Genomic DNA, 25,814 nt, shown 5'->3' with positions numbered 1-25,814 from the left:
TTGAGCTCTCCAGTATATTCACAGAAAGCGGTTTTCTGCAGAACAATCCCATTGACTCTGGGGGCAGTGACATGTCTAAAACATCTACTCATGCACTCTTAAGGGCAAAATACCCTGTCGTTTACATGATCTGTAATCATTAGTTCTATCACCTAAATGTGAGTGCCACATGTGCACAGCAAGTGCAATGTAGCTAGCATTTCTGTGAATTATATCTTCCTGTTAAATATAACAATGGCAGCAAGACACTAAATTTTATCCCAGCTGTGGGAATCCTAGAAAGAAAGTATGTAACTCTTTGCAGAACCTCAATAATGTCAAAACCCAAAAGAGGCTGTGATTTGTAATTTTGCCACTAGCAAAGGCAGCAGAATTTAAATTTGTCTTATTATTACTATCACTACCAGCTGGGAAACGAACACTTTGTTAACAGCTACTATAAAGAAGGAAAACAGAACTTGCAGCCCCAAGAAAGGAGTTTGCTTTGTTGTTTGTTTTCTTTTTTTTTTTTTTTTTAAATCCATTTTCCCTAATGTAGTTTGGTTCAGTGTACCAGATTATAAAAAAGAAGTGTGGAAGCACATATACATACAATTACTATAGTGTATATTAACTTATCTGACATTTGTTAGAAGGAGTGGAAAAAAGTTTCCATGAAAGGAAAGACCCGTAAAACAACATAGGTCTTCAGTATCATAGATTAGAAAGAAAAAGTAACCAAAAAGTCAGTGACCTTGTATTGAAACTGAAAAAGTTAAAATCCTAAACATGAAACAGAGCCATGCTGTCTTACCTTGCCTTTTGAAATAGCTTTGTAGGCTGCCTTTATGATTAGGTAAGACCAAAAACAGTGCAGAATTTGAAGAATCACAAGCAGCATGTTGAAGACCCACAAGGCAGGAAAATTGCCCAGAGCTTCATACAGTTCAAACAATGTTGTGTTTAATATCCTAGAAGTGAAAGGAACAGAAAAATAATAACACTTTTAAAAACCAACAATCTAAAAGAAGCCTTTTAAAAATGAAGATGATAAGTACTTGATCAGATGGGATCCACATGGATAGTTGGTTCTCGGACTGACTTGGACTGAATCACAGAGGTGTCTCCAAAGAGAAACAACATCAAAATGTTGCTTTCAGTGTTTAGCTTCATTTTGCAAACATCACATATCGCAAAAATCCTCAGTGTGCATTTCTTCTTTTATAAAGCTGGCAGGTGTTGGTTGTCTCAAATAACTCCTTCTCTGACTAATAACAAAGATTACTTTATTCCTATATTTCCATAGGAATATAATATTCTTATTGCTATTTTTTTTAAATAAAGCTTTTCCATCTCTACAACATCCAGTAGGGGTTTAGTGCCCCCATATTAGCACAGGGTAAGAGCATACAGGAGGAATGTTATACTACAGTGCCATGTTCTTCAAACCATGTTCCCAGGCTGTGACAGTGAGCTGCAACCTCTCCCATGTTACATGAGACAAACCTGTCTCAAGAGCTGGGCAACACTCCCTAAATAGTCCCATCTGAAGCTTTCTCTCCCAAGCCCAATCTCAAAGCAGATGGGTTTGTTTCCGTGTAGACAGCTATGGATGTCTTTGCCCTCTTGGTATCAGCAACACGAGTGATGTGTTATGTGGAACTGAAAACTGTCTGAGACCGTTCAATTAAAGTGAGACTTCAGTAGCATGTGAAACAATGGCAAACATATGGCAGGATTCAGCCTCTTACAGGGTTTTATAAGAATGGGGGTGACTTTGTCTGTGTGTCCCAACATAAACTCTTATTTAGTGGAAACCTCCGTACCAACAGGAATCCAATCAGTCAAGGGGCTTAACCCTGGGTCTTGAATACCCCGGGTGTCTGAGCTAACCACTAAGGTACTGGGTAGCTCTGGTGGCCACTTTTTGCACAAAATCCAATTTGCACACCATTTATGTACAAGCAAGAGTAAGGTTTAACAGTTACATAAAGGACAGGTGGACAAAGGGATATGTGGGGGTGACAAGGGTTGGAAGACCTTATAGCGGCCTTTCAATACATAAAGGGGGCTTATAAGAAAGATGGGAACAAACATTTTAACAGGTTTTTAAACTAAAAGAGGATAGATTTAGACTAGATATAAGGAAGAAATTTTTTATGATGACAGTGGTGAAACACTGGAACAGGTTTCCCAGAGAGGTGGCAGACACCCCATCTCTGGAAACATTAAAGGTCAGGCTGAATTTGAGCAACCCGATCTAGTTGAAAGATGTCCTTTCTTGTTGCAGAGGAGGTTGGACTAGATGGCCTTTAAAGGTCTCTTCCAACCCAAACTATTCTATGATTCTATGAAATTTGGGCAGTTCTAAGCATTTGAACCAAGTTTTTGAGAATGAACATTTCAGATGCAGGCAGTAACAGTGATGTTACAATATGACTTCTGAAGCTTTGTGAATACAGCACTAATTATTCTGCCCAAATACTCTGCCATAGCAGATGATTTCAATCTGGACCTTGGTAAACAGCCTGAGGGCACAGAATGGACAACAGACAGTAGAAACAATGGCATTTTTGGAAATAAATAAAGATCTATGAATGCCTGTTAACAAGTGGGAGAAAAAGGTGGCAATATAAGGATTTGTCCGCCTCCATTCATTTTCCCTGCTGGTGTAAAAATGCATTAAAAAGTCCATTGGCTTCATGTTCTTTTTCTTTTTTTTAAAATTAACTATCACTCGCTAACCACTAGATGGCACATTTAATCAAGCAAAGGACTGCACAGCTCGGGCTGCACCAGCTTTGCCTGAAGGCAGGAGATGTAACTGAGGTCCTGTAAGGGCTTAAGAACAGCACAGCTCTCATAAGTTTGAGATACTGGGCTCATCTTTTTAAAAAGCAATGACATTGCCACAATCCTTTCCAAAAACATAAAAATCAGCTCAAGTAGTATTAATAAGAAATAGGTACAGACAGCAAACCCAGAATACAATGTTTAATGCTAATGATTTATATGTATAAACAGCATTGGTCAAAAATCAACCAGTGATTTCTAATACAATGGCCTTAATACTGTAGGGTGTTGCACAATAAATTTTCTACCTTTTTATTTTTGCCTTCTTACACTAAACTGCATGTTTGCTTCATAATTTATTGAGAAGCGGATGTTTTATAACCTTTATAACCACAGTATACAGCTGTGTTTTTACACTGTCTTCTGTTTATGAAGCGAATATCAGAAAAAGAAACTGTTTTCCAGTTTGCATAAACCCTGTCATACTATTGCTTCTGTCAGCTAAAACTCTTCAGTTGCAGCTTTGTGTAATCTGTTCTGCCAATGGTAGCTCTACATGGCACACCAATACCTCACTTCATAATTCAAGGGGGTGCTCTCATGCATATCAAAACACAGCTGCAGTCAGCACTGTTTTACTTCACCCAGTACTTATTTCAGTGCTAACCACTCTATCAAATCCAAACTTGAAATCAACAGCTCCTGTATGTAAAGCTACTGTCGCCTTTTTTAACGTCTAAAATTTTATACGCTCCAGAATTGTAGATGCAGTTTCTACAGGCTTCTGTTTATATTTTCATTCACCGGGCCAAATTCACCTCTGGGGACTTCCATAGGAGTCAAGTCAAAAAAAGCAGCATTAGAGATGCAGATGGTCCTATTTCTTCCAAAATATCAGGAAGACAGCAAGGCCAAAAAGAATGCTTCTTTTTCCAAAAGCAGTTTCACCATGCAAATGACTTATCAACTGTGCATTAGATATGGGAAATAAGCCTTTGTTGAAAAAGCAGACCTCTTTCTTACATGCTCGTGTCTGGCAAACTAAGGACAGGACTGGAACTCTCCATTAAAGCAGCATAAAGGATTTCCCTAATTGCTCAGCAATGCTAAGAGGGGTCAGTGACCTGACGTGCAGGGTAGGTGTGCAGACGGAGCTAAGGCTATGTCTAAGCACGTAGGGCTGAGCAGAAGCTGAATGAAAAATACAGAAAATTATAGAAAAAATGGAGAAAAGCAAGTAAACTTTCTCTCAGAATAAATTAATTATTTAATACTGAAAGTCTGAAACGGAGGGAAAAATCATAAGGTTAGTGGGAAGAATACAGAGAGAAATTCTACTTGCAAAGACTCAGGAAGGAAGGGAGGGAGGGGACAAAGGTTTGACAACTTTCCGCTAATTCCACTGCTGAAGGATTCAATGGAAGCATTTTAACCAACTACACAAATAACAGGGACTGGAAAAAGCAGCGTGAGAATGGATTACAAGAAGGAGAAAGTGCCTATGGGATGTATATGCAAATCTTAGGTTCAAATACTCAAAAAGGCAGTTAGGCACTTAAATCTGCAAACATGCTTGCTGGAATTTTTCAAAGCTCTCCAGTGGTTAAATCCCAGCTTTTCATAACGAATGGCGGAAACTTTGACTCTTGGCTATCTCACTTGAAACAGCTAGACTTGATCTCACAGGGAGAAATTACTTTAAGCTGCACATGCTCTACCTCTCTGAAAAATTTGGTCAGCATTTCTCAGGTCTCTGCAATTTGAAATGAAAAGTTAACTTCCGATTTTGAAAATAAGTTCTGAACTGTAGCAATTTTTCTGAGGCCCTGAAAGATTTGATAGATGGACAAACCAACAGAATCTCATGGAAGGTGTTCTTCTCTCTTCTCTCATTAAATACATCCCAAGCAGGGTTGTGCACCTGGAAGCGTGAAGCTCTCAGTTTGGCATGCTGGATTATGTAGTGTATCTGACGAAGGCCAGTGAAAACAAATTCACCACTTAAGATCCAATCTACTCTTACAGAAATCTATGCCAGACTTTCAGGAATGCTGCCACAATATCTGAGCCACTGGGAGAGGTAATTCTGTACTTACTGTACTACTGCTCTAATTGAACACTCAGAATACAATTAACACATTTTCGACAACTACTGAATAATCAGCTGCATCACATCAACAATTACACAGGTTTTTCCTCTACCATCTAACTCTTATCTAGCCAGCTAAGCAGCGCTTGGGAGGTTATCAGCAACAGCCCATGCACTGACTCATTTGCCCTCCCTCCCCTCAGTCAAGTGGGCACAAGCCCAGATTCTTGGATAGCTGTTACTAATTCTTGACAAGCTGATCACTTGTATTGCACCAGGGATGGATGGAGAAAAGGGAGATGAAGCAAGAGAGATAAAGAAAGAGAGGGATGAGTGGAAGAGTAAAATGCTTATTTACATTTGTCTGAGAATTGACAAAACCGTGCTGTTGGTTTCTGAAAGGATCCTGAGAGGAATGAAAGGAGGTGAGGAAGGTTGCCATGTGGAAAGAGTAGGCATTCTTCCAGACAGGCAGGAATTCATGATAAACCCTGCGGAATGAAGCATAGCAGGGTGATGGGCCCTATTATCACATCCAACAGGAGCAGAAACTGTGCAGCTGAAATGAGTGCTACTGCACGTTGCCTTAACTTCTGCAGCACTGTCCAGTGACCAACATACTGCGCATGCAACATGCTGAATGAAAGGCATGTTGTTACCCCAGTGCAATAGCCACAAGTCACAAAGTCCAGCCAAAGACATCAAAACATTATACCAGCTTGTCTAAATAATTCAGAATAAATGTCTTTATCTCCTTTACCAAGTGTATAGTAGACAACAGTATTCTGTATTGCACCATAAACAGCTGCACTGGGACATCCTTCAATACTGAATTCACTATAGAGCAAATAGATAGAAAATAGGTGGGCATTAATGAAATTCAGATCCTATTTAGTGCAAGTAATACAACAATAGTACTGCCAGCAATGCTTCAAAGATTCTTCTTTTTTGATTTTGTGCAAACAATTGCACCTACTTTTGCCCCAAAACATAGTAGTTTATTCTCCATTATAAATGGTAAAAAGTGACCAAGACCAGAGAATAACAAGTCAGGAGTCCTAAATTCTGGATTTAGCTGTTCTATTAACTTATGTGATCCAAAAAAATTTCTAAGTTCCTTATATAGTTTACTTTGTGTTAAAGATGGGCACAGGATATTGGTACATCTTGTCTGTCACAGAAAGATGCTGGGAGGGTTAACTCATTAGCTTGTTTATAAAACACAATGGATTACTCACTTAAAATATCCCAGAAAACAGGCGTAAAAAAATAGTATCACTGAGATTAGCAGGTAAACGAAGAGGCAGTGGAATGTGAAAGCATGCGTAAGTGTGCACATTGCTCAGCCATAGGATGATAAATCAGCTACCCTACATCAGTAGTCAAGATTTATCTTTGGGATTTAGACCTTGATTGAAATCTAATAGGACTTCATATCCCAGGCTGTCCTATTTACTTATAATAACAATGCTAAGATAACTTTACACAACAGGTGACCTGACACACAGATTTTTCTGCAGATAAGTTACCCAACTTTTTACCTGAGAAGTGTATGAAATTATATGCAAAGTACTCATTAAATTCAAGGAACTTTGGTCTATAGCACCTGCATGTCCTAGAGCCCTCAAGCTGCAGCACAGCTAAATATTTAATTATAGCAAATCCAGTACATAAAGGGCTGTACTGCCAACCTCTTCCTCTTCTGAGTTTCAGCTCGGCTAGCTGCTGTTAGGATTGTGTCTATATCGCTGTTCTGCTCTGAACAGATGCTTCCTGGTTCTTGCTGAGTGGAAGAACAAGCTGGTTGCCCTTTTCAGATCCTGCCATCTCTTCGGTTTTTAGTCCCCCAGAGTAGGATTTATGCTACTAATCAGTGTATGGTAAATATGAGGGGAGCAGCAGAGACTCACTGTGAATTGAGGAGTCAGATGAACCAGTCACACAGCATAAATGAAACAGGGAGGGAAGGACAGAGGGGGAAGAGATATGACCTTTCAACAGCATCTCAGATGGATTCTTCAGATTTTTTGGTTGGTGATGCTCATTACCCTCTTCTTTTAGACAGCAAGTTGATGAAAGATCTCCACAAAACGCAGCAAAAGAAGGGATATAAACTCTTGAATCAGTATTCAGAGCAACATTAAATCCACACACTTCAATTTTATCAGTGAGCTCAGCATCACGTGGAGTTCTGCTCACCAATACCCACACACTGATGCTCACCCACATCAGAGGATTTCCTGACATGGTGCAAATACAAGTTCAGCTGCTCGTAGAGATGGGTGGCTCCTGTTCTAATACTAATCGGGAACAATACCTCTTTGCAGGAATCACAGCCCTGTCACTGAGACTGTGTTATTTTAAGCCCTGAGTAGATCAATGGGATTTGCAATTACTTAACTAAAACGATGGAACAGGCAGGAAATTATTCATGTTTGGTGTTCTGTAAAAGAGACTGTTCTGATCAAGCTGTCACTGCCCTGGGTTCAGCTGTGCTTTTCTCTTCACTCAGTTCCTTCTCATCAACAGTTACTGTCCATTAACTGATTTTGCAGCCACTGGCATGAAAAATAGTATTCCCACTCTTATGGGCAGAAAAAAACAAGAATACAAGGTCAGAGATACCGTCACAATCCAAGCTCAAATCTCAGGAGAGTCTTTCAATAGACATTAGGATATGGAGAGAATTCAAATTTCCTAGTAGAATGTAATTATACTCAGCAAAATGTTGTATCAGTAATGTGTTCTGGCAAAATGCTTGTGTAAATGCCTGTGATCATAAAACAGGTACAGAGAAACTACGTTATGCTAAGAATGACACTTCCAAAACTGAAAATCTCCAGGCACACATAAAACTTTTATATGAGCAACAAAGAATACATCTCAAGAACCATTTGCCTAGAGTTTGTTGCTCGCCAAATAGGAAAGGCATTTGTTGTAAACTATAGGAGGCCAGTTTCCAATCTTTGCAAAACAGGATATCAGAACAAAAAAGCCATCACCATGCCTCTTTCTGTTGACTAAAAATAAGTGCAGTACCTCTGCTCAAGGAATGCTTCTTCCTCTTGCTTTTGAAGCACACGCTGACACACTGCCTTGTGTTTAGCTATATGCCATGGCAGACATTTTGGGAGAAAAAGATTTCCCAAACTTTCTGTAAATGAAGAAACTAAACAGAACTAGTTCAAAAGCCCACAAAACATCAAAGAACAGCTGCAGCCAGTTCTCTGCCAGCTACCCAATGTCCTTCAGGTGGCTTACATTAATAGTAGAAGTACAACAGTGGATTAATTGGTCTAGTCCTTACAACATGTCCCTGGAGTAATGCAATAATTTTAAAATCCATAAAAATCATGCAGTTTAAGGAAGTATGGTGGCACACTGTCTGCCAAGGACTCATCTTTCAAACAAATGACTCAAGTCTTATGGTTCAGTTGTGGAAGAAATGCCAAAAGATGTAGAGGGGAAAAAAAACAACACCAAAACCCCAATCAACTGTACTTTTGCCCCCACAGCCATTGTAAGAATTTCCTCCACATCAAAGTCTGAGAAATCAGCCTTAACCAGTTTTCAGTTTAATCCAATTTTCTAAATAATGATCACAGCTATTATGGGTCAAACTCTGCCATTGTGTAACATTGATGGAACCAACAGAAAGTGCTCCCTTACATGGGTGCTGGGTTTCTCCCCAAGTGTTTAGCCACAATGACCTCCTCCTAGCTGAGCAGTAATGAAACTCTAGCTGCATCACTGCTGTTGATCATGGTGTTCAAAATACATTTAAGATTTCAAGCTGGTAAGTTAACTATCATATTCCCATGCTTTTGTACAGCTATGACTTTCAGGTCCCACATACATCAGCAGCTCAGTTGCATTGTTCCTCATTTATAGCAACTCTGTAGCACTACAAAATACTCTCCACTATCAGCAAACCCTGGTGCTACAGATACAGCCTCTAAGAGAAAATCGGTTGAGAAGAGGCAGAATGTTCGCACACGCTTGAACAGCCACCTAGACTGTCAACACTCATATGGGCTGTCTGTGGTACTACCATACCAGCACAGCTCTCTGCTCCACAGAACGGGCAACGCTTAAAGATGTATTTTGGGTCAAAGTTTCCTCACATATCTCTCTTTTAGAAAAAAAAAAAAACAGTCAAACTTCAAATTCCCGCAGTCAGCCTTTTTTTTTCTCCCCTCCATCCTTCAAGTGATGCAACTTCCGACTTGGAAAACTTCAGCTGACTACAAAGCAGCTTATAAAGGAAGCTGACTACCATGGCAGAAGCAACTCTCAGTTCAGCCTCCTCAGGTCATCCCTACTCTCCAGTCACCATGCCTTGCTGAGCTGATTCAACAGTGGCTAACGTGTCTGGCCACAAGAAAAACACCATTGCTGTTTCCCTTCCCTTGATGCATTTACACTCACCACAGTAGTTCTGAGCAAAGGAAGTGCCACAGAAATGGTTTCTGTCCTGTTTGCAGTCAGAGCACAGGTTTTAGAAAGGACATATTTTGTAACAGAAGGAGAAAAGTGAGAACACTGACCAAACAGCCTATCACTTATAACAGAAAGCATTATTACAGCCACAGGGTATAGTCTATAGAAACTAAAAATGAGGATAAGAATCAGCTTTGGAAGTCTGATGAAATCTTTTTTCATATAATTTTTTCCTGCTGTGATCACATGAAAATGGAAACACTGAGCAAATGCCACTTTTTGTTATTTACACTGCAAACCCACAATGGTGAATGACACCTGTAACCTTTCCATTTCTTATAGCTTCCCTGTAAACAGCTGGATCAGTATTAACCTGCACTTCAAACACTTCAGCATAGCTTCATGTAGCACTCAGAGGCCTGAGTTCACACGCGCTATAAACAATTTTAGGAAATAACCAGGCACTAGGAAGGACAACATCAGATAGTGTTTCATCAAAAGCAGATGGGATGACAACGTTATATATGCTCTGCTAGAGAGCCAAGACAAGAGTTGCGAGGAAATTTACAGAGACTTAGTTAATTAGACCTTCTTTTTAATCCATATATTGAAGTCTACAAGTTTTTCAAATATACTGTAGCTACCTTGCCAAAACTTTATTAAATGCTTTTGATAAAATGATGCGTTATAAGTTGCCTGCTGAAACTACAAACAGCCTGAAATATAAGTACATTTGATAATTTCTGTTAGTTCTTCAGCATCCACTCACTGACAGCATGAATAACATCAGCAATCAAGTACCTTGGATCAAAATAATAATTTATTCCTTCAATATCTGCTACCCACAAACAACTTAGATTGTGCTTTGGTTTAGACAATAATGTGAGCAAAATGAGCTTGAAACAGTGTCAGAAGAGATTTATTTTCTTAATAAAAAAATGTTATTTTACTCTAGAACAGAGATGTTTGTCCAGCTCTATACATAATACTAGCCAGCCTAGAAAGGCTTTCACTGACTTCAGGATCCTCCAAGAGTAACTAAAACCATCACAAAACACTGTGTTCATTCAGAGTCCACACAAGGTCTGGGCAGTTGGGATTTATCTGGCCACCTAAATTCTTACCATGCCAAGTAACTGACCAGGTTTCTTCCTTTAACTAGTGTCTACATATTGCTTTGACATAGCAGGATGTTTTCTAAGGGTAGGTTTGAGCTTTCTGTTTTTTCCAATATGTTCAGAGGTGACTTTGCCAGGGTCCACATGCTGCTTTTCCACAATACACATGCTCCGAGGGCCAAACAGGAGAAAATGTGCCAGGAAAGAAAACCAGTATGAAAGACTCAACTTCCCTGCATGTTAAGAGCTGCATAAAACCAGTCAATATCAGCAAGAAAAAGCACAAAGCCAGGAAAAAGAGAGGTTCAGCAAATCTTTGCAGCAGCTGCTACTCATGGGGGCTCTGCGCTGCCCCTGCAGAGGGAAGCTGATTCCAGGATAAAGGAAAGGAGAGAGAAGAGTGCAGACTGGCAATACCGGATCACTATTTGGAGACCCAGTGTGTGCATTAACAGCATGGCTCTATCCCTTGCTATTGTTCAACCAGTGATGAAACCCAGGAAGAGCTATTCAGCCAGTCATGCAGAGATGAGAGAAAGACTGGTAATAAGTAACTAGGGTTCATTATGGCACACCATGGTGAACAGAAGTTAATTTTAACTCAGTGAGGATCATGCCACGCTTGTCTGGTTCATGGAGACACTCATTGCCATGAAAAGGCAATTAGAAATCAGCCATGAGCCAGACTGTGTGTACTCTCATGAGCTTTAAAAATGAAAGAATAACAAGGAAAAAAGTTGTTTTTCTCAGGACTGGCAGAACCATGCTTATATAGGGTTTGCTGGCATAAAAATGCCACTTAGCAAGTGTACATTGCAACCCATGAGGAGACACATACCTGAAACAGGTTTGAGTTTTAGCAGTATTATTTTTGCCATCTTTTCTTTTTTTTTTTTTTGACAGAAATCTTTCCACAGAGACTCACAAATGGGAAGATCAAGTTAAGACTTACCTGCTGACACTAAACAAGACCATACCAACTAACCAAAGTGGCTGACTGTCCTCACCATTTTTAACGTGGTACAGTAGTCCGGGCACTGAGAGAAAAGACCAAGGACAAGAAGGCATGCAGACTACCTGGATTATACCAAATTTGCCTAGATGAGAATTGGGGGACAGCACATGCAGAATATGACTTGTGTTCTCTATAATCAGCTTAAATCAGGCTTTTGTTTACATTTGTACAGTTAAACCACTGTTTTAAATTTGTCAGTGCATCTATGTAATATAAGCATGCAGAGACCTCACAGGTCACATGAATGCCAACGCAATTTCCCTGCTTTCTTGCCTTTTGACAGCAGACCTTGTCAGCAACACGGCCTGGAAATCCACTATGTTCTACCTCTCATACAATATGACTGATTATAAAAATAATCAAAAGTAGTGAGAAACAACTGCATACTAGTACTAGTTAGAGCAACCTGAAAGAACCTGAATTTACCCAGCTTGGTGCCTTCACCTGGTAAACATCAGCCTAGCTTCCCTGCGAGCCTTCTCCTTCTTCTTTCAAACCCAAAAGTCACACCTTTACTTGCAGTTACCTTAAGCTATCTTTTAAAAAGATGAACAGGTTTAGTAACCTTCTATCTCCCTCCATATCAACCACCTTTCTTCCACTGAAGCTCTTGGAAATACCCTGGTCACTCCCTGAAACCAGTTTCAGGTACCAAACTCTTCACAGCACGAGGAGATTTATTCAAACTGCCCTATAGAAAAAACATATATTCCAGAAGAATAAGCAAAGTGAGTGAGTAGTCTTGGGTCTCCTGTACAGCCCAGACTTGAGGAGTTTCAGAGTTCTCACAACATGAATTCTGCAGCTAGCAATGAGCAAAGAAAGACTGGAAAATGCAGTGCATCACCTTCTTCACTCATGTCTCCTGGGATGGAAAATGCCTATTTATCATATGCACACCTCAAAAAACGATTGATAAATATTATAACCCCATGGAGTTTCCCTTCCTGGCTGTTGAAAGAAAAACAAAATAACAGCAAAAAGCAAACCATTCCTTCATCATCTGAGAGAAGACTATGTCCATGTAACTACAAAAACAAGCATTTGAGGCCTGGGGAAGAGGAATGGCAAGGCTTCTTGAAATAAAGGCAGGCTTGAGGTAACTGCTTTAATCAGCCTGATTAGACTAGCCAAGGGCTCACATAATTTATATTAATTCTTCGGTTTGAGATTGCTTTCATTCTCCCTACAATCCTGTATCACCTGAGACGGCATCATGTTCCCCCTGACTCATGGAGAGCTGTGTTTTATGTTGTAATTTGCTAGAACAGTGATTATGCGCAAGTGAGAGAATTTCACAAGCAAAATGTCTTGTCAGTGAAAATAGCAGCTTTACTCCTACATTCACTTAGCAGCAGGAGGCAGAAAGTGTCCTGGGGTTTTTGAATTATTGCTGAAATGAACTTCAGATGCCTGCAGAAAGACTGCTAAATATATACCTAATCGCCAGTTTCTTTTGTCTTAGCCCCGCTGCTGAACAACCTTCAGACAACAGCATTTGATACATACTGAATTCTTTATTAGCACCTTTACACAAAATGGCACTTGTGCAAAGCCGGAGCACAACAGCATGCCAGTGCTTCATAAGCGACGTATCTGGAAGCCTGTCTTGGGTATTCATCTTCCTGCGTGGGGGAAGTTTTCTTACAAATTACAGTCTTCCTTTTACATTACAGGCACACCAATTTTATACATCTCAGTTTTATGCTAGAAAAATTTGCATATTTATGTAATATTAATCAGGCACCAAATTTTGCTTTTTTGAATATTCAGCAAAGGAGAGCAAAACTATGCTTCCTGGCCTGCTGCCACTCCAATGACTCATCTTTGCTGACATACAAGCTAATGGGGGTGAAGATTTAGAATTGCTGCTTCGTAAGAAAAAAAAGGATTTGGGAGAGACAAGCTCATACATCCCATGCTTCATCCCTGCTAACCCTGACTCCCACACGCAATGCCCACAGTACAGCTGACAACTATGAAACTGCCTCTGGGATCTGTGACTACAGGTGTATGTAAGGGTAACCATTAGGAGTACATACATAAGGCTTTGGTCTGGAAATAAGATGGTCTTAAAAATTAAAGATCATATACACCACATTGAACCAGCTGCATATGCAAATAAATAAATGTGTTCTTTCATTGATTAAGGGAGAGGACAAGCAGAGGGATCGCCAGTGTAACCACGCTATCTGTGACACAGGAGCACACAGCACACTGTCAGCTGCTGAATTCCCGCAATACACATCCCCTCTGCCTTCAATGCCTTCAACACTCTACGCTGATCATTCCATCCCAGCAGCAAACCTCACCCATGGCTATAACCTGCTGCCCTCATTAGCCCAATATTCATTACCAAGGGAGCTGACATCAACAATAGAAGCTACTATGCAGCCTTCTTCCCTTTCTTTCTTCCCCAGATCCACTCTGATTTTTACCCTGCTTTCAGCACACTGGGCCAGTGCTACTCTATAGAGCAGGATTCAGACAAGGTTCAATCTGAAGTGGCATGGTAGTGCCGCTCTCACCTAATGCATATGGGAACAGATAGGCACATCCAGAACACCAGCACAAAATGCCACAGCTGTAAAGCAGGGCTCAAGTTCTGACACTTGCTAGATAACTTATCACTGTCCTGGTAATCTCTTCTGGGACTCCACCAGTCAGACAGCACGAAGTGTGCATTAGGGACACTAACACAGACTTCAGTTCTATGATGCCTGATTCCCATTAGCCATGCCAATCTTTAATTTATAATTTGCCTAGTCCTAGCAAGGGTTTCCTGCATAGTGTGATGCTTGGCTGCAACACTTCACAGAAATCACTTGAGACAGCATGAACCTCCATTTTCTGAGCTTCACTTGCAGTTATAAACACACAGTGTTATTTTAAACACTTCAGGTTGAAAGTGTGGACTTTCCAAAACTGACTACCATAGTAAGGATGTAAAGGATGGGCAAATCTTGACCTTGCCAATTTTCAGATGTCTCAAGAGAAAAAGCATATTGGGCAGCTGGTTCTAGTTAAATGTGTGAAGACTAATGACCTCCTTCAAAACTGTGCACTCTAGCCAAGATTAATCTGCTCTTTGTTGACTATTCAGCAAGGCAAGCGCATAGCAGTGATCTAGTAAAGTTTGTGCTTGAATAAGAAAAAAATTCAAGTCAGCAGTTACTTCTTTGCCATTTCAAATAATACAGAGTGATATTTAAAAGCTGGAGTCACAGCTAAACACATAAGGCAGCAGACAGAATCACAGAATGTCTGAGGTTGGAAGGGAGCTTTGGACATCATCCTGTCCAACCTCCCTTCTCAACCTGGGTCACCTGTAACAGGCGGCCCAGGACCATGTCCATACAGCTATTGAGCATTTCCAAGGATGAAGACTCCACAACCTCTCCGGGCAACCTGTGCCAGTGCTCGGTCACTCTCACAGTTTAAAAGCATTTCCTGATGTTCAGATGGAATCTTCTGTGTTTCGGTTCATGTTTGTTGCCTCTGGTCCTGGCCATGGGCACCATTGAAAAGAGCCAGGCTGTCTTCTTTACACTTTCTCTTCATAACTTATATATGTTGATAATATCTGTCCTGAGCTTTCTCTTCTCTATGCAAAACATGTCCACCTGTCTCAGCCTTTCCTCATGTGAAAGGCGCTCCAGTCCCTTAATCAATCTTAGTGATCCTTTGCTGGACTCTCTCCAGTAGCTTTGTATCTCTCTGGTATAACTCCTGCCCGGAACTGGACACAGTACTCCAGGTGTGGCCTCACCAGTGCTGTGTAGAGGTGAAGGATGACCTTTCTCAACTTGCTGGCAACACCTCTCCTAATGCAGCCCCAGGATACCATTGGCCTTCTGTACTGCAAGGGCACAATTTCTGGCTCGTGTTCCACTTGGTGTCCACTAGGACCCCCAGTTCCTTTTTTGCAAAGCTGCTTTCCAGCTGGTCAGCCTCCAGCATATACTGGGACAGGACTTTGCACTTTCCTTTGCTGAACTTCATGAGGTTCTTGTTGGCACATTTCTGTGACAACAGAAATGTTGACGCAGCCTGCTGAGGTTCCATCCCTGTGGATGGCAGCGCAACCCTCTACTGTATCAGGTTGGAACATGAGCAAATTTGCTGAGGGTGCACTCTGCTACATCAGCCAGATCATTAATGAAGATGTCGAATGGGGCTGGACTCAGTATTGACCCCTGGGGTACACCATTAGTTACTGGCCCCTGACCAGACTTCATACCAGAGATCACCACCCCCTGGGTCTGGCTGTTCAGCCAGTTTTCAGTCAATCTCACTGCTCACTCATCTAGCCCATACATTATCAGCTTCTCCCTCAGGATCTTCTGGGAGGCAATTGTCGAAAGCCTTACTGAAGTCAAGGTAGTCTATATCCACTGCTCTCTCCTCATCTACCAACCAGTCATTTCATCATAGAAGGTTATCAGGTTGGTCAAGTATGACTTCTCCTTTGCCCTCCCCTTTGTGAACCCATCCAGTCATCATCTGACTGAGCCTTCCCTGAAGCACTGTCATGTACTGCAGTCTCCAGTGACAGAACTGCACTGGTGGAATGGGGTCCTCCCTCCATTTCTCAATATAAAACAGAATGCAACAGGCAGATGAAATCCTACAAGGAGGAGTCCCACCATTTTTCCTATCCGAGATCATGCAAGTAGAAAAATTAGCTTACTCCATTTACAGAAATTCACTGAGTGGCCAAGTTAGCTTCAAGGAAGGACTGAGGAAAGGGAAGCAAAGCTGTTTAAGAAACAAATAATTGTTTCTAAGAAAAAAAAAAGGCATTTTTAAACATGCAGCCTTGTGTTCCTATCTGTTTTCTCCTTTTGTCATGGTCCTTCACCAGCTCCCAGCGGAGCAGGGACCAGGCATTATCACATTATCTTTGGAGTCATTAAACGCTAAATGAGACTTCTACATTGTACTGTTAAGCAGAGCTGATGACACAGCTCCCTAAGGGCACCTTGGTCTTATCCTGTTTGCATTAACAAAACCCCAAAGAGATATCATTATGGAGGATTTGAAAGGAAACTGTGGCAGAGAGGTTGATATTGGCATCTCTAAATCCTCTGTATGCTTAAATAAGGAGCTTGGTGGTAATCTCTCTAAATAAATCTCTGTAAGAGTAACATTTCTGGCACCCTTGGTGCTTCCCAAAAGCAAAACTGTCACCGTTATCTTCTGATGCAATGACAGACAACTCTTACTCTCATAGGGATATAGAGATTTGGGTTAGTTCGGTTCATATGAGAGAAAGGAAGGATCCAGAACACAAGAGTGAGGCCAACACCTTCTCCCAGCCCTCCTCATATATAGGGTACAAGTCACAGAGAAACCTGAAAGGGTTTCTACACTGCAGTGCATCAGTGTATTTCCTAACCAGCCAGCTGCCTTCTGGATGTTGAAGACCCTAGCTAAAGAATTGAACATCTATGTCCTGTTTGTCTGCATACATGTGTGCGTACCTAGAATAGAGAGTATGGGCACATGCAAGCAGCTGCCTTTGTCTGGGACGAGGTGAGATTACAGTAACACCTGTATAACTACCTTATAGATTTATGTATTACACAGCTCCCCCAGGGCCCCCTTGGGGTTCAAAGGAGGGGTGGAAAAGGAATAGCCTGCAGTATTGCAATCTGCATCGTAATAACACCCTTACACTGATTTCAGCAGGCCAGACTTTCTTTATCTTACTGTATTTTTCTTTAAGCTGAACATGTTCATCAAGTATGCACTGAAAGCTAATAAGAAAATCCTAGATTCAAGCTTAGCCTCTGGTCAGTGTCTTCGGTGATTAATATTTTATTTCTCCTCTAACTTCTTGCCAACACAGGCAACCAACCGCTAACCTGAAGCTATGTGGTCTCCAACCCACTTCCACCTTAAAACCAGCAGAAGTCCCACATGTTTCTTGTCTGGCACATAGTAAACAAAATAGCACTCCAGCAAATAGGCTATTTCAGCACCTGGTTATGTCTAAAACTCTCCTTGGTGCTCTGGGAAACAGAGTAATGTCAATGAATCACGTTCAATCACAACACAGTTATTTCCAAGCTTGTTTGATGTTTAGCATTTGAGGAAAATGATATGCTTACTCACCACAAGGGATATATGCCAAGCCTACTGACAATGAAGACAATGGCAAATGTAAGGAACAGAAGGTCACTCAGTTTTTGACACTTGCAATAGTTTGCCATTTTGGCAGCCTGTAAAAGAAAGAAATGTCTGTTTACTTCCGTGAGGACAACTGAGTTCTCTTGTATTGTGTATAAGCTGTAAGAAGAAATCAAATTTTTATGAAATCGCTAACATTTTCATTGGGCCACCTTACAATGACCTCATAACTCCTCTCCACCATGTATGTGGAAACTGTCTTCTCAGAAAAAAACCCAGCCTACGTAAAATCAGAGTACATCTCCCATTTCTTCCTTTCCCATTCAATTTCCTTTTTGAAATCCTACAATTTCAGATTCAGAAAACTCTTTTGTTGAACTCCATTGTGTTTATGCTGTCTTTGCCCCCAAGGTCTTTACCTACTTGTCTCTCACTTTTCTAGTATGCTCCACTTGCATTTTCAGCATCTATCCATCTTTCACCTGACCTGTGTGCTCTGACCTTCTAGTATTGTTATATATAAACTTTGTCTCAATTCCTCTATTGTGCCCCATATCCTATGTTCTCCTACAGCATCTCTTCTTCCTCTCTGGCCTATACAAAGCAGTTTCTACCTCTTAGATTACACCCCTCCCCTTTTTCTTTTTCCAAGGGTCTCTTCCCCTTCCAACTTTTGCATTCCAACTTGTTGCCCTATGCCTATTTATACATGCTTCTCTCATTTGTCTTCATGCAGTCTTCCAATTCCTTCTCAGAGGAGTCTACTAATTACTCTTCACTCAAACAGCTCATTAAAACACTGATCTTCCCTGAAGTTTTTTTGCACTCTTCTCCCTGAAGAAAACAGCACGTACAAGCAAGCTCATTTTAAGATGTCTATGCTGTTCCCATGCTGTTCATGGGTGTAAGCAGTTACTTATTTCAAAACATCTGCTTCAAGCCAGGGACAGTCTTTCTTGGTGCTTTCTGTCAAATGTATCCAGAGAGTCACTGCACAATGAAGTACACGAAGAGCCTAATTTAGTGCCCACTTAAGTCACCCTTTCAAAGACCTCTCAAGGGGACCTATATCCAATTCCATATTGAGAAGATGCTTACTTGTGCAGACTTTCCAGAGGGCTATGAGGGAGCAAAATTACCACAACTATGCATATAGAATACTATTCTGAATGCAGAATTCAAACCAGAGAATTCTCAAAAATGGTGAGAGACAGTCTTGCATTCTGTCTGATTTTTTTTTGGTATGAACACACTGAACCTGAAAGTGCTCAATGCTAATGACAGACAATCTGGATGCCAAAACAAACCTGCACTTTTTGATGTTACATAACTTCTGCAATGTTTCCACTCAAAATTTGAATATAAAGGATATCCTCACTAACAGAAAACAAGTTAGGAAGCTCTCAAAATATGAGGAAAGTCAATAGTGCTACAAAGAAACCATAGCCCTTCTGAATCAGCCCTACATTCTATAGTGGACACAAATGAGTTTCCTAGCAGTTTGTACTCACATTCTGGTTTGAGGAAAAGAGAACACTTTGGTGCCAACATGCAAAGCAGAAAAATTACTAACAGCTTGATTCTCAGATGACCATAAGCTTAGATTGGAATTTTGGATTTATTTCCATGGTGGCGGTCTAAAAAAGCTGGTTTCATAGTGTGTGGAGTTGATATTGCTATAGCAACTTGTAGTAGTATCACACCATTTCTCAAAAATAGTACAACTGTTGGGTCATCAGTTCTCAAATAACAAATCTACAAATGATATTGATAAAGAAGGACTAGGAAAAAAGGGAAAGAGTATGCTGTTGGATGGAACTGGCCACCTAAGACAATACAACACAATTTTCAAAGCTTAAAAGTCAAGACTACAACTGAATAACACAGCTCTTCCAGGTACTCTTGCTACCCTATATAAATCCATTTATTTTACAGAACAGCTATTTGCCTTGGTCTGAAGTGTCCGTTTCCTGCTCTTTTAGAAAAGCGTGTTAGGAGATAGCTGGAACCTGACAGAAAGGTTTTGGGTTGAACTGACAGCTGTGTGAGGCTCTTACACCAGAAGCATACCAAATTGGCAACTATTCACATCCATACAGTGGCATCAAAATTGTCACAGGTTCATTAAAGCTGAAAAGTGTCAAGGTCCCAAAATAGGTGGGATTTTAAGTGCTTCAGCAGGTTAGGTTACAGTGTTTCCAACCCACAAGCTGTACTGCAGTGCAATAATACCTAAGACCCCTTAAATAACTTAGCTGGGATTCTGGAAGTTGCCTCTCAGTAGCCTAGATTTCAGCTTAAGCTAATGTAACGACTTCCTAGGCAAGCAAATGACTATGTTTGGTCTGTCCTGCTGTGGCTAAGCAGCTTTCAGTTTCCAAGATAACTTTCACTCAGACCTAAGAGAATAGCTATGTATTCCTGAAAATCATGCTATGACTCTTCTGTACCTGCAAATGCCTTAAGATCTATTGACAAACCTTCACCTCCAGTATTCCTACCAATATATAACATGTTCTGCAATGAGAATAGCAAAAATGTTGCATTCCAGCTTTCCACTGGATATGTTTCATTATGAAATGGTAGGTGGAAAGAGTCTAGTGGCTTCTGCAAATAGCTTTAAATTTCTATAAATATATAATATGTAAAACAGGTCAGGTGCACAGCTGACTGATCATGGCAAGATATTTTACCAGCTTCTTTTGCAGTTTGCAGTTCCTCTGCACTGACTTTCCCCTCAGTAATGTCAGCAGTGTGTAGAAGTCCATCTTCTCTCATACGGCACTGGAGCTGTGACCCACTGCCCTAGCAGAAGAAAGTCACAGAATCATAGAATTGCTCAGGTTGGAAAAGACCTTTAAGATCATCAAGTCCAACCATTAACCTAGCACTGTCAAGTCCACCATTAACCATGTCCCTAAGCACCACATCTACACCCCTTTTAAATACCTCCAGGGATGCGCTGGCTCAAACACTTCCCTGGGCAGCCTGTTCCAGTGCTTGATAACCCTTTTTGGTGAAGAAATTTTTCCTAATATCCAATCTAAACCTCCCCTGGTACAACTTGAGGCTGTTTCCTCTTGTCCTATCACTTATTACTTGGGAGGAGAGACTGACTCCCACCTTGCTACAACCTCCTTTCAGGTAGTTGTAGAGAGCAATAAGGTTGCCCCTCAGACTCCTTTTCTCCAGACTAAACAACTCCAGTTCCCTCAGCCGCTCTGCGTAACACTTGTGGTCTAGACCCTTCACCAGCTTTGCTGACCTTCTCTGAACATGCTCCAGAACTTCAATGTCTTTCCTGTAGTGAGGGGCCCCAAACCGAACACAGTATTTGAGCTGGGGCCTCACCAGTGCCAAGTATAGGGGGATGATCACTTCCCTAGTCCTGCTGGCCATGCTATTTCTGATATAAGCCAGGATGCTGTTGGCCTTCTTGACCACCCAGGCACGCTGCTGGCTCATGTTCAGCCTGCAGTTGACCACCATCCCCTGGTCCTTTTCCACCAGGCAGCTTTCCAGCCACTTTTCCCCAAGCCTGTAGCATTGCATGAGACTGTTGTGACCCAAATGCAGGACCCAGCACTTGGCCTTTTTGAACCTCATACCATTGGCCTCAATCCTTTGATCTAGTCTGTCCAGAACCCTCTGTAGAGCCTTCCTACCCTCAAGCAGATCAACACTCCTGCCCAATTTGGTGTTGTCTGCAAACTTACTGAGGGTGCACTCAATCCCCTCATCCAGATCACTGATAAAGATATTAAACAAAACTGGCCCCAATACTGGGCCCTGGGGAACACCACTTGTGACCAGCCACCAACTGGATTCAACTCCATTCACCACAACTCTTTGGGCCCAGTCATCCAGCCAGCTTTTAACCCAGCAAAGAGTATGCCCATCCAAGCCATGAGCAGCCAATTTCTCCAGAAGAATGCCGTAGGAAATACTGTCAAAGGCTTTACTCCACAGCCTTTCCCTCATCCATAAAGCATCTTGTCAGACAAGGAGCACTTCCACCAGCTTCTTCAGTACCCTTTGGTGGATCCCATCCAGCCCCATAGATCTGTGGGTGTCTAAGTGGTGTAGCAGGTTGCTAACCATTTCCCCTTGGATTATGGGGGCTTCATTCTGCTCCCCGTCCCTGTCTTCCAGCTTAGGGGGCTGAGCAACCAGAGAACAACTGGTCTTACTACTAAAGACTGAGACAAAGAAGGCATTAAGTACCTCATCCTTTGTCACTACGATTCCTCCCCACCTCCCAAGGACAGAGATTCTTTTTAGCCTCCTTTTATTGCTAATGTATTTACAGAAACATTTTTTATTGGCTTTTACAACAGTGGCCAGATTATGTTCTAGTAGGGCTTTCCTTGCCTATCCCTTCTGAAGAGTTTATAGGCATCCATTGCAGCACTCCAGATATGTGAGTCATCCCACCATGTTTCCGTCATGGCAACTACATCATAGTTTTCCTGCTGCACAGTGGCTTCCAGCTCCTCCTGTTTGTTGCCTATGCTGCGTGCATTGGTGTAGATGCACTTCAGCTGGGCTATTGATCCTGCCCCCTTTTTTGGGGGGAGAAGCCCTGCTAACTCCTGTGCAAAGATTCTTTTCCCTCTTTGAGACAAGTATACCCTGTCTGTTGCCAGCAGGCCTGATACCGTGTAAACTGACCCTAAAAAGTCTGCAGTGAGTCATAATGGCCCTCCTAGTAAATGCTTCTCAGGAGTTGTGATTCTCTTCCCTACACTTTAGACTGGCTTTAGTATTTTCAATCAGAACAGACTGAATGAATTGACTAGAAAGAGCACTAAAGTATGTGTCTCATGGGGAAGTGTATTTGCTGAATGTCTGCATGTGACAGTATCAGAAATTTGTCTTAGCCAGTGAATGAACAGAGGAATTGAGAAAAAATATGTATCTCACTGTGTTCAAGGTAATGTTTTAGCTAGCTTGTTACAGCTGCTCTCCAGTGGTTTTATAGTTCCACAGGCACTGGTCTGATCTGGAATGAACACTGTCAGGTACATCTGTCTGGTGGCGAAAAAAGAGGAATGAAGAAAGTTTGGGTGAACTCATAGCTAGCAGAATGGATCTACGCACATTACTAAAGCACAAAAATAAACTTGTAGAGATGCAATTATTTGTAACAGGAGAAATTAAAATTCTCTGTTGCTTTCTATCTCAGGCAGTCATGTGCCTTCTAGGTTAAAAAAGGATTAAAAAATAAAAACAGATTTATAGCACTATTGAATCAGAATGGCAGGATTTTGCTTCTGCAATAGGTGACTCACAGTGAGACTCTATTCTTGCATAACAGGAGCCTTGCGACTACTTTAGTAAAAAATAATTTCAGACAAAATAGTTATAATAGGTTTGATCATGATGGAGAGTTCACAGGCAGCCCAATCCCAGCATCACCCAGAGATGAATAAAAACCGATGCAGATACAGGATGACAATATCTCTAAATTTCCGCTATGGAAGTAACAGACCATCTTGACTTGAAAGAATTTCAATCATCCCTTCTTCTCCAAAGCCAACTGCTTAATACTGGCATCTGGATGCCAAGGCACAGGAACCTGGAAATTCCTGGGGACCAGAGGTCAGCTCACTGCTCGCGCACAGAACAGCCATTAAGCTGTCCAGCAGCCTCTGCCCAGCAAAAGCACAGCAGAATCTCATTGTGACATATTGATTCCTTTGCAGACAGGGTTCTTGCCCCACACATCACTTCAGAGGGGTCAAGAACCAGGAGCTTCTATCCCACACAGTCATTACTTTCCAAATTTTGCAGCTTTGAGCTTTTGACTTTACCATGTTGTATTTAAAATCTGTGTGTAACCCTCCCTGGCATGCAATGCATTACCAGCTTCTGCTCTGTACAAGCAACTTATTAATTGATAAAACAGCCTAAAGTCACAAACATGCACTGCTACAAGTGTAATATATTTCAGCAAGGAAATACACTATATATTTCAGCAAGGAAATCACCATTACCATCTTGAGCTGGTCTCTTTGCTTCAGAAATACTTGTTTTGAATAGCAAATAGATTCTACCTGTTGACGTGCTGGCTCTCAGAATAGTGAATACCATGTACAGACACTGATGATACACATTATTATCTCACCTCTAGGACAACATCAGCCGCATCATGGAGACATAAGGTCAAGGTTCCCACTCGTGTCAAATTGGTTACATATGAGAAGGTTATCAGGGTGACTGTTACAATGTGATGTGTAAACATGATGCCAAAATCCTAGAGCAGCAAGAAGCAGGGGGGAAAAAAAAACAAACAAAAAACGATGAACCAAACAGTGAGATTCAGTAGTCTCATACAAAAATGGATGGATGTTTTTTAAACCCAGCATTATGGTTATGTTACATAAAGATCCTACTACGTAAGTGCATTAAATACCCTGCTATATATTTCACTTAGCCTGAATAAAATAATCATTGTATGTTAACAAAATGCAAAAAGATTATTGAAAGCTTGGCAATATATACACTTCTCAGTTTGTAGTAATTTAACCTAATGGAGTGAACATTTGCGTCTGAAGTTACGTTGAAAAGGCATATATACATACAAATCAAATTACACCATATTTCTTATACACTGAGCAACATATAATATGCAAAATAATGCACCATTCACAAGAGTTCAAATAGCTGCAAAGGAACAGAAAAACACATTTCCACCACATTAGGAGTTATGGACAGCCACCTGTCAAGCACAACTGAGAGCTTTCACAGAGCTGAGAATCCCAGTTCCAGTTTATTTGTTTGTTTTTAATGAAGCTGCTTTGCCTTCATACTGTAACAGGGTCAGAAAAGTCTTCAAATGAGCTGGTGCAATTCTTCCTACTCAGATCTATTCTGCTGCCTCCCAAACTGGTCTCCAGATCAGTAACTCCGAGTTATTTGGTGAAGCTCCTGTAACACCACATTCCCAGGTACGTACCAAGGGGCAGGCAAAGCAGAGAGAATGACCTGTCTGCCTGCCCTAGACTCCCAGACTGATTACTGAGAGAACAGGACCAGCAGAGATGAGACTCTTCTCTACAAGGCACCAAGTCTTGCTGGAATTTGCTGAACTACCTGCACAGCTTTGAGAAAGTGGTATCAGAACCCTGAAGAAAAGATCACAGGCGTGATTTGACTGGGGAGTTTCTCCATGCACTGGGTGCAAAGTTAGTACTGCAGCAAAGGTAGCAGCTCTCGTGCAGGGCTGGCTGAAGGGAGAGATCCAGGCAGTCAGAAGCAGCGGCTCCTCCAGGCAGCCTGCTCGCCAAGCAACTTGCAAGGCGGCATTTGGCTTTCCGTCAGCTTTCGTGAGCCCATCCTACTGAGCTGTGGTAGTCTTCAGCTAAGTGGCTCACAGCAAAGAAACCAAAACTGAGACCTTGCAGCCTTTAGAGAGGCAGCACCTAGTTTGCAAAGGGACTGAAGGTACACGTGTCAGAAAGTGTTGGTGCGCTCCCACTACCACAGGGTCAACTCCAGAAAAGCAGCACCTACAGCTGCTGACTCCTCCATCTCTCAGTACTGGGAAGAGTAACTGATAGTGTCACCATGCCTCTCTTTGGGAATGCAGCAGGCACCACTGCTTTCAAAGATATGCACTGCTGTTGCCTCTCAGTACCAGCACTCGGCTTCACTGCTTCACTGCAATGTACACCTGGAGTCCATGGAAAAAACTGCAGCTTGAGCAGTCTCACTAACTGAATAGGGGCAGCACCTCCTCCCAGCCTATCACCTAATGTTTAATGCTATCAGGTGCTACAAGGTGCTATTTCTTATTCTCAATGGGCCTTGCCAGTACCTCCAACACAAAGCTGAGGGGGGGCAAAGGGTGGAGAAAAGAGAAGAAAAGACTGTCCTCGTTTGGTGTACACCCAACATTTCTCAGCCAGGTTATTTGGTCCCCAGCAGTATGGAGCACAATCAAATACATTCGGCAGTCATCTCAAGCCACTGCTTTAAATCCATTTTCTTAAAGCAGACTGAACAAAGAAAGAATTAAAGGCTGCTTCCCTTTCTAAGAGTCTTAAGGGGAAGCAAGGGTACGGCACCTTAGTCCTTTCAGTAACCACAAAACCACACATGGGGACCATTTCACCATACCATAATCAAAACAGCAAAGCACCTATCTTATTCCCTGGGATTAGAAGTAAGCTATAGCACTGCCATATGGCCATACTGCAGCCTAGCTCTCTTTACTGGCTTCAGCTGCAAATGCTATGGCACTCTT

The 25,814-nt window shown here is 41.6% G+C and overlaps 1 protein-coding gene across 2 annotated transcripts in view; it reads right to left on the bottom strand.

The window, feature by feature from the left end:
* Positions 1-25,814, bottom strand: part of CERS6 (ceramide synthase 6) — a 125,394-nt gene that overhangs the window by 2,465 nt on the left and 97,115 nt on the right. For both annotated transcript variants that reach the window (XM_074145112.1, XM_074145111.1), the window contains exons 7-9: positions 23,694-23,822; positions 17,552-17,658; positions 794-950 (exon numbers count right to left, since the gene is read on the bottom strand). In XM_074145112.1, coding sequence (XP_074001213.1) covers positions 794-950; positions 17,552-17,658; positions 23,694-23,822 — 393 coding nt within the window. The remainder of the gene's footprint in view (positions 1-793; positions 951-17,551; positions 17,659-23,693; positions 23,823-25,814) is intronic.

The sequence above is a fragment of the Numenius arquata genome, chromosome 3 (assembly GCF_964106895.1).
Source record: "Numenius arquata chromosome 3, bNumArq3.hap1.1, whole genome shotgun sequence".
In the NCBI taxonomy this organism is placed as follows: Eukaryota; Metazoa; Chordata; class Aves; order Charadriiformes; family Scolopacidae; genus Numenius; species Numenius arquata.
Note: the sequence above shows the minus strand (reverse complement) of the source record. Positions and strands in the feature narration are given on the sequence as shown.